Source organism: Miscanthus floridulus, chromosome 19, assembly GCF_019320115.1.
Source record: "Miscanthus floridulus cultivar M001 chromosome 19, ASM1932011v1, whole genome shotgun sequence".
Taxonomy (NCBI): Eukaryota; Viridiplantae; Streptophyta; class Magnoliopsida; order Poales; family Poaceae; genus Miscanthus; species Miscanthus floridulus.
Genome location: NC_089598.1, coordinates 16,997,064 through 17,006,616, shown reverse-complemented (window position 1 = coordinate 17,006,616; position 9,553 = coordinate 16,997,064). Strand labels below are relative to the sequence as shown.

The following is a 9,553-nucleotide window of genomic DNA, read 5'->3' as shown; positions in this document are numbered from 1 at the left end:
ATCCCATCGTTCCTCCTTCCCACTGCCCCTCCTTCCCTGCCGACGCCACCGGCCATGGACTTGGAGGCAACCGAAGCCCTGGCCACGCGTGGAGCCCTGGCCGCACGTGGTGCCTAGCCAAGGCCACGCCTGGTGCCCTAGCCACGGCGTTGCCCGGTGCTCTGGCCTTGGCGTTCCTCCCTCCTGCTGCCCCTCCTTCCCTATCGACGCTGCCGACCATGGACTTGGAGGCAACCGAAGCCCTAGCCACACGTGGTGCCCTAGCTGAGGCTACGCCTGGTGCCCTAGCCGCGGCGTCGCCCGGTGCTCTGGCCTCGGTGTCGCCCGGTGCTCTGGCCTCGGCGTCACCCGGTGCCCTGGCCGTGGCACCTGATGGCCAAGCTTCCCAGGCTGGGGCAACCGATGGCCTGTAGCCAGCAGTGGAGGCCTCCATCGATGCTCTAGCCCTAGCAAGGTCACTTCTGCCTACTGCTCCTCATCCGGCAAGAGAGTGCAACATTCATGTTCTTCAAGTGCAAAGGTATATATTGCATCCACTAGATCTTTTTTTTCAGTACAAGTACCGTACAGAAATAAAACTAGGTTTGGCTTGTTTATAGGTCTGAAGTGAATGATGTGGAAACTATAGGAAAAGTTGATTGGGCAACATTACAAATTGTGGAAACACATGATGATGAAGGTCGAATTGAAGTTATGAGCGAGAGCCGGATGTGTGAGTTTTTAGGCTTGACAGAAGAGGGCACAACAAATGAGTCAACAAATGTACCTACACAAGGCTTTGGTTGCCGAATGGATGAACAAGTGAATGATACTGCGCTTGGGCAAGATATTGATGGTGCTGCCATCCCTACAAGTGATGCCGTACCCGGTGAGATGGTCATTACGTATGATAAGAAGAACCCATCAATGGAGGTAGGGACAATGTACCCAACAATGGAGGAGTTCAAGCTGCCAATTCAGCAATTTGCCATCAACAAGGAGTTCCATTTACGAGTAGAGAAGTCAACTAAGACGGTATATAGGGCTTATTGCAATTCCGATGATGAAGATCGCCCTTGCATTTGGAGGATAAATGGCAGAAAACTGCAAGGCAGTGCTACAACGGAGGTATACAGGGCTTATTTCATTAATTCTACATTGCCTATGTTTAATTGCCCGGATGAAAGTGTTTTACTGCCATGTAGTACTATATATACATATATGCTTGCATGCCTCTGTATGATTCATTTGGTACTATTTGATTGGCCGAACATGTGCATGCTCCTGTGCTTGATTGTCTACTTTGCTAGCTGCTGTGAACGTGCATTATTTCATGTGTGTCTATATATGACTGAGAAGTCCTTGATTTTTTTCTATGCTATATATGATGCAACAGTACACAATATATCTCATTGATTTATTTTTTCTTGCAGGTTACCGTCTTAGTCAATGACCATACATGTGTGTCTAGCATGAGGATGGCAACTACAACTCCAAATTACAAGTGGGTAGCTCTATGGGCTGCGAGTATACTTAGAGCTGAACCAAATATTGGTGCTAGGGAACTGCAAAAGAGGTTGGAGATAGATCACAAGTGTGAAATTGCATATGACACTGTGTGGCGGGGTAAAGCAAAAGCTCTTGATGAGGTTTATGGCAAATGGTCAGAGAGTTTTCAGCTGCTATATAGGTGGAAGGCCGAGGTCGAGAAGCGGAGCCCCGGGAGTGTAGTTGAGATTGATGTTCTTGAGGTGGATGGTGAGGTATATTTCCACCGTTTTTTCTGTGCTCTTAAACCATGTATTGATGGTTTCTTGGAAGGTTTTAGGCCTCATTTGAGCATAGATGCTACAACCCTTAATGGAAGGTGGAATGGTCACTTGGTCGCAGCTGTAGCAGTTGATGGCCACAATTGGATGTATCCAGTCGCTTATGGCTTCATTGCTTCTAAGACAACAGTCAACTAGACTTGGTTCATGGAACAGTTGAAGAAGGCTATAGGTGATCCTCCACTACTTGCTATATGTTCTGATGCTTGCAAAGGCTTAGAGAATGCAGTGAAGAATGTATTCCCAAATGCAGAGCAAAGGGAATGTTTTTATCATCTAGCCAGAAACTTCAAAAAGAGATTTAGAGGGTTTATCCAGATATATCCTGCTACAAGAGCTTACAGAGAGGAGATTTTCTATGACAATTTAGCAAAAATGCTAAGTGAGTCATCAGAAGCAGTGCAATGGTTACAGGCCAATCACAAGCTTCTATGGTATAGGTGTGGTTTCAATCCAGACATTAAGTGTGACTACATAGCTAGTAACATTGCTGAGTCATTTAATAACTGGATTAGAGACCATAAGGACCTACCTGTTGCTGACCTTGCTGATAAGATCAGAGAAATAATCATGGTACTGTGGCACAAGAGAAGAATTATTGCATATAGGCTACCTGAGGGCAGGATTCTCCCAGCTATTATGGTTCAGCTAAGAGCAAATACTAGAGGTTTGGGACACTTGAAAATTGTGAAATGTTCTAATTGGAGTGCAGAGGTGTGGGACCATAGCAGCGGTGTTTCTGTGAGACACATTGTCAAGTTAGAGCAAAGGACTTGTACTTGTCAAGAATGGCAGCACACTGGTAAGCCATGTCAGCATGTATTGGCCTATGTAACCCGCCAAAGGGGAATTGACCTAGAACAGTTCGTGCATGACTACTACTCGGTGAATAGGTTTAGGGCAGCTTATGGAAGAGAGATTGAACCGATGACAGATAAAACACAATGGCCAGAAGTCGACCTACCTTTTTTAGTTGGTGCACCTCTAGCTAAATTACCTCCTAGAAGATTGAGGAAACTAAGAATCAAGGGATGGATGGAAGGTGGACACAAGAAGAAAGGTTCCAAAGATGAAAAATTTACCAATGAGATGGAGGGTGAGAAGGGATGTGACAATGATACTGCTCCAACAAATGCAAAGGGAAAGAAGATGATCAGAGGACCTATGACTTGCAAAAAAGAGGTAAATAGTATGTACATTCCACAACTTTGTTTAGTCCGTACATGTATTTCAATCTTGTATATATATGCATATATGCATGCATGCAGTACGTATATGAGGCAGTCTTGTTTGTTCCAAGTCAATCTTGTTTGTCCTTTGCATGCATGCAGTACGTATATGAGGCCACTAGCATATATATGCATATAAGAACTCTGAACTTTGCTTTGCTTGCATTATTGCCTCTGTAGCATGTGAGAAGTCATTGATTTTTTTTGATTAACTTGGATTGCTCAAGTTTGTGGTTGTTATCTTCGATTGTCTAGAAAGCGTAGGCAACCAAGAAAAAATGTTACAATACGGCCAGCAGAACCTAGCACTCCATGGATGCCGACTAGAGAAGAAATTCTACGTGATAGTCCAAGAAGGGTCACAAGAAGGTAAAAAATTATAAATATAGAAATTGACACATTTACCATACACTAATTTTTCCAAACATCTAATTGTCGTATTAAATTTATGTGCAGCATGCTTGCGACGTTATTAGGGGAGGGCACATCTTCACAAGTTGACACCAATAGTCCCGTGAGGATGCCTACCGCTGCAGCACCCAAGAAGATGACATCGAAGAGGAAGCTACACATTGGATGAATTACTTTAGTTGTGTGATGAGATGTAAACTGCTCATGATTTATTTAATGACTTGGATCTTGTTTTAAACTAAATTATAGTCTTATGCGATGAACTTGTAACTGCTAGAATCATGGTTTTATGATATGAACTTGTTTGTCCTAAATTCATGTGTTTTATATATTGCTTGGATCATCATTTTCCTATTTCAATCTTGTATATATATATGCATGCATTCAGTACGTATACGAGGCAGTCTTGTTTGTTCCGTACTACACTGTACAGGCAGCGGCCAGTAAGCCCAGGCCACGGCCAGCCAGCCCAGGCCATGGCCAGCCAAGCCATGGCCAGGCGGTCGGCCATCCAGCCCAGGCAGCGGCCAGCAGCCCACCTATACACTTTTAAAGGCCTAAGGGCAAAATAGTCAGCTCAAGACAAAATACATGTATTTGAGATGACAAATGTGATTAAAAGTGTCAAAATGTTATTATAACAAAGTGACAACGTTTCGAGTCCTATTTGAGCAAAGCCAACGTTAGAAGTTCTATTTTAGTAAAGACACATGTTTGGGAGTCCTGTTTTAGCAATTTTCTCATGGAGGTGCCCGTTAATTTCCCTTTGCCTATCTCAGTCCATTTCCATTTCCCACTAACCAAACATGGTTGAAATTTACCCCACCCTTCATTTCCAGAAACCAAACGCCACCTTCACGTACGTGGCCAACCATCGTCTCTTCTCTTCAATACGAATCCAGAGCCAAGGTTCGGGCGGCAGATATGGCCACGTCGCCCGTTAAACGGATGACCGTTGGATCCAGCGAGGAAGCAACGTAGACCGTTCGATCGCGGTCATAATGGGTCTGTCGCCCATTAAGCCGTGAACCCGTGCGTTCGCGAATCGTCGGAATCCGCGCTGATCTCCTCCGTGTCTCCGCCGCCGCACCACGCTGGCACTGCTCCCCAGTCAGGCCAGACTCACTCCTGCTGCGGTGCGGCCCGCCATCGTCGCCCACTGCCAACTCCGTCGCCCTCCGCTCCGCCCGTCGCCCTGTCCAATCCCCGCTGCTCGACGCTCCGCCATTCCCAACCATCTCCCTTACCCGAGCCGACGCAGCCGCCGACCGCCTCCTCAAGATCCTGTCGCCTGCCGGCGCCTCCCTACCACGGGCGAATGATGAAATGGGAGGAGGACGGACGTGGTGGTGGCGCATAGCCCATCCTCGGCCATAATAACAGTGGAGACTAAGCTTGAGCCGGAGGCGAAGCCACGGCAGCGGGCCGCCGCGCCGCTCGCACCTACTGCTCCCCTACGTGGCTTGCGCGGCCGCCGGTGGCCACCCATCAGCGCAGCCATGTGCCACCCGTCAGCTACAGACCCACGCCGTCCGCGCCACCCAAGGCCCGACGTTGCCGCCGGCTACCTGCGACAAGACTGCCACACCCTCCGCTCGTGCAGGCTGCTCCTCCTACGCGCGCCGTGCCGAGGTCCATCTCTGTGGCCTTGCTCGCGCGCCGCCGTCGGGACCCTCCCCTGCCACGTGAGCCTATAACTGCCCTTGAAGAGGTTGCTGTCTTCGTTCAGATGCGCCACCACCCCCCAAGTCTCTGCCGTGGAGGAGGCTGTTGCCTTTCTGCAGATGTGTGGCCATGTTAGTTTCAGAGATCTGCCCCTACCTGAGCACCTGGTAATGGTGGATAGTGCCCAATGTACAGCTGTTACAAAACTCAATTCTGATAAACGTATGCTTCTTGATGAGTTGACCCTGAATCCATTGATATAGAAAGAAGAAAATTTCAGATTACTTTTTATGGTTGTCTGAATCCAATGTTACTGTCTGGTACTTTGTAGTATTACCTGACATACAAATTATGTTTTGTGGGCTGCTTGGAACTATAATATCTCGAAGATAATTTGCGTGGTTTTACCTTAATGGGAGTTTCACAATTTGTATAGACAGAAGAAAATTTCAGATTTACTTTCTATGCTTGTCCGAATCCAATGCTACTGTCTGATTAGTATTACCTGACACACAAATTATGTTTTGTGGGCTGCTTGGAACTATAATATCTTGAAGGTAATTTGCGTGGTTTTACCAATGGGAGTTTTGCAATTTGATTAGATTCATTTATCTGAACGTGTATCTGAAAATTAATTGAAGCTATGCCGTTATACTTTCATTTTGTGTGCAAATGTTTTCCTAATGCAGCATAAACCGGAGAATTTCTTAACATTGAATAGAAATATTGGACTAAAACATGTGAGCAAAAGTTTTAACTAAGGATAGTTCACATTTTTCTGTTACTGTCTGACATTAAGGTGGTTGCTCGGTTGTAATTATTCATTGCCAATTGTGACCCTGCTTGAAAAAATGTCACATCTCTAATCATAAACTATGTCAATTTGCTATGAGAACTATAAAATCATTATATATAACGAACACATTTACTATAATTTATTTATCCAAGCTTGTTCCTTACAATTCCTAGCGCTTCTGCTGTGGATGCTCTAGCGACATCTCCGGTGAGTTAATGCTATGATTACAAGGAGAATACAATTTCTATTTCTCAATTTAATCTGATTAGCTCCTGTAATTGTCACTTTTACGATGACCATTTCTGGCATTACATACATAACATGAAACTTGGTGTTATCGGGCTTGTAGGATGCAGGTTTAGAATGAAACCCTATACTAAGAAATGCAACAAAGAAGGTATGCTGGCGGTAGATCAAGAGATAAACAGATTCCATTGCGATAGTTCTTCCTAATTTAAACATAGCCCCCCCTGTAACCTGCCTGAAGTGTCTCTTTGGAGTTGGGTTATAGAAATTTAATTTTAGCTGAGCATGAGCGGCAGGAGCTGCTGCTGCTCTTAGCTGGGGCTGTTGCGAGGCTGGGAAAGAAGATGAGCAGGAGATGCTCATGCTACAGGATAATACGGCTCCGATACCAGTTGTTAGTCGCTGAATTCTTACTCTTGGAAGTAGCAGAATTCTTACTCTCATCGAGAGAGTATGACACTAGGAGTTGGAGCAATTTTATGGTTTATTTCCAAATACCATGTCAACCTGAGGGGTTGGGGATACATATTTATAGGCTGCTAGCCAGCCAAGCATATGTCAAGATGCTAGTCTAAGATGCTAAGATGCTGTCCTCTAAGATGCTGTCCTAGATGCTAAGACGTTGTCCTTGTGGCAGTAACAGCCAGCAGCCCCACAAAGACCAGACCAGCCAGACTTATCCATCAATTAGCTCCTGTAATTGTTACTTTTACGATGACCATTTCTGGCATTACATAACATGAAACTTGGTGTTATCGAGCTTGTAGGATGCAGGTTTAGAATGAAACCCTATACTAAGAAATGCAACAAAGAAGACTGTTCACCTCACTCAGTTTGGTTGGAGGTAAGTTCATTATACACATACACTGATATTAGTTACAAGATATTAAGGACACTGATCAACCATTTGCTTTAATTAACAGGTACAATATTCCATTCCTTAGTGCTGATGAAACCTACAGAGTTGAGTTTATGTTCTTCGAAAACAGGGGAATAAAGTTGATTGGAAAAACTGCTGAAAATCTTCACAAGCAGTACAAACATACGAGATTCCACCTGAAATATCTACTTGGATTGGACATAAGTTCACTTATGTTGTAACAAACGGCTACTCTTCTACTACAAGCTCTCTTTTGGTGAAGAGCTTGACTTGGCAAGTTTAGCAGGAGCCCTCTTCCTGAATCCTAACATACTGATTGATGCACTTGTAGCCGCGAGTTCACCCACCGTGTGAAATCCGCCTCCGTGTCCACTTTCAGCACGCAAGAGTTCGAGGCTCTCCAGAAGGGCAGCGTGCCAACGAATCATTCTTGAAGGACTTTGATGCCCATAAAATGAGGCTACCTGATAGCAGGTAATGAGTAATTCAACCACTTTTATGTGTGTATCGTTTACTTATCAAACACATGCTCTGACTATAACCTATTGTTGCAACAACATTGGCAGGCAGTCTTAGGGAATTCATAAAAGCTGTCTATGTGGAGAGAAGGTATGCTGGCGGTAGATCAAGAGATAAACAGATTCCATGGCGATAGTTCTTCCTAATTTAAACATAGCCCCCCTGTAACCTGCCTGAAGTGTCTCTTTGGAGTTGGGTTATAGACATTTAATTTTACTTGGTAAAATTACACCAAAGGTAAGGTTATGGCAACACAAAATCATGACTGGTTAATAAAATCCTGCGTGCCTCCTGACTCCTGTAGGTATGAACTGGGCCATTGAATTATTTGAATTAGCTTCTCACAACATCAATAGCCTTCCTTCCCGATAAATTTCTGTGCTACTGTCTCCCTCAATCTGTTCATTTTTTGTGGAGATTATGCTTGACAAAATCTCCCAAAGGAATAAACAATAAGAATTTGATTTAATTTGTAAACACCTGCCATAAGAATGGGGATGTCAACTCTACAGATCGAGGATTCCAGTTCCAGATGACCTTATCCGATTGACTGCCCGGTCTGGTACAAATGAAATGAGCTGGTTCAACTGCTGCAGCCACTAATTGCTAGCACTTCCCTGGTGTGCCTTGTGTAGGCTGTGATTGCATTTGCTAATTTAGCCTCGATCTTTAATGTAATCAGGGATTAGATTCTGTTTGAGAGCTAGGCGGGCTTGGCTGTTTGTGTTGTGTGGATATTGTGTTGCACTGAAGAGTAGTGCTATTAAAGTTATTAGACATTCGTGAGAAGATGATTCCAGCTCCTCCACGGTACTGTGCTTGTAGTATGTTCACGTTGCGAATTTGCATCTTTTTGGATACACTACTACTAGTGTGTTAGAAGTAGAAGATAAATTAATGTCACACATGGCAGTATGTCAGTATATTATATAAGAAATACAATATATAATAAGCAAAAGAATGTGTGTGTACAATAGATAACAATTTTGTCTGGAAAAGAATAGACAACAACTGCTCCGTCGTTCTTAACTACATATTGTCAGGCTAGCCTCACGTTGAGGTGAAATTGGTTGTGCAATGCTGTCGTTATCTATTAACATTCTTTTTTTTGAAACAATATCTATTAACAATTAAGAATGCCATATGATTTAAGTGTCACGTAACTGCCTCATCCTTTATCATATTTGGTTTTAACAATCATCAGTAACAATGGCAGAGTCTTTACCAAAGATATGATGATAATAATAATAAGGATTAAGTTCACTTTTGGCCCCACAACTATTGTGTTGGTCTAATTTTAACCCTCAACTACATAACCGTCTAGTATCGGTACCCCAACTGTCAAAACCGTTCACTTTTAACACCTGGGACAGAGACAAGACTATTTTGACCGACGTAGCAGTTTTTATGTTGACTTTTGGTCCACTCGAAATGGCAATCGTGGATAAGCAGTGGGCCCGGTAACAAAAGGCTTCATGCATGTAAAAAAGGAAGGGAACATTTTTTAAGGGTGTTTTTGCTGCTCCACTTCCGGCTTGTTTCAGCTTGTTTTAGCTTATTCTCTCTCACAGAATACTGTTGAATCAGCTGAAACTGGATTAGCCGAAAATCAGTTGACTCCATGCACATTCGGACAGCTCAAACATGGCTCTCGAACAACAAGTTGCTCCCGTCGCCCTCCTGCTCACTGTCCTCGTCGCCACGCCGCTCACCTATGTCCTCCTCGTCGTCGTCACCGGCGGCAAAAAGAAGCCCGCTAGTGCTGCTGCTCCCACGTCACGCCACAATGGCCGGAGGCTGCCGCTACCGCTGTCGCCGTCGCCGCGGGGTATCCCGCTGCTGGGCCACCTCCACCTGCTGGGTGCGCTGCCGCATCGCTAGCTGGCGTCCTTGGCACGCACGAACGGCCCGGTGCTGCTGCTCTGCCTAGGCCGCGTGCCCACAGTCGTGGTGTCCTCCGCGACCGCCGCCGAGGAGGTGATGCGGGCGCGCGACCTGG

The 9,553-nt window shown here is 44.9% G+C and overlaps 1 protein-coding gene and 1 long non-coding RNA gene across 2 annotated transcripts; both read left to right on the top strand.

Moving 5' to 3' along the window:
- The first annotated feature begins 789 nt into the window (after window positions 1-789).
- On the top strand, window positions 790-4,392 carry LOC136525642 (uncharacterized). Its single transcript, XM_066518564.1, has 4 exons — window positions 790-1,014; window positions 1,413-1,742; window positions 1,965-2,990; window positions 4,288-4,392. Exons 1-4 carry the CDS (start codon window positions 790-792, stop codon window positions 4,390-4,392), a joined length of 1,686 nt encoding a protein of 561 aa, XP_066374661.1.
- Window positions 4,393-6,877: 2,485 nt separating this feature from the next.
- On the top strand, window positions 6,878-7,680 carry LOC136527185 (uncharacterized). Its single transcript, XR_010776721.1, has 3 exons — window positions 6,878-6,999; window positions 7,079-7,509; window positions 7,602-7,680. It is a non-coding gene; the product is annotated as an uncharacterized lncRNA (long non-coding RNA).
- The last annotated feature ends 1,873 nt before the right edge of the window (window positions 7,681-9,553 follow it).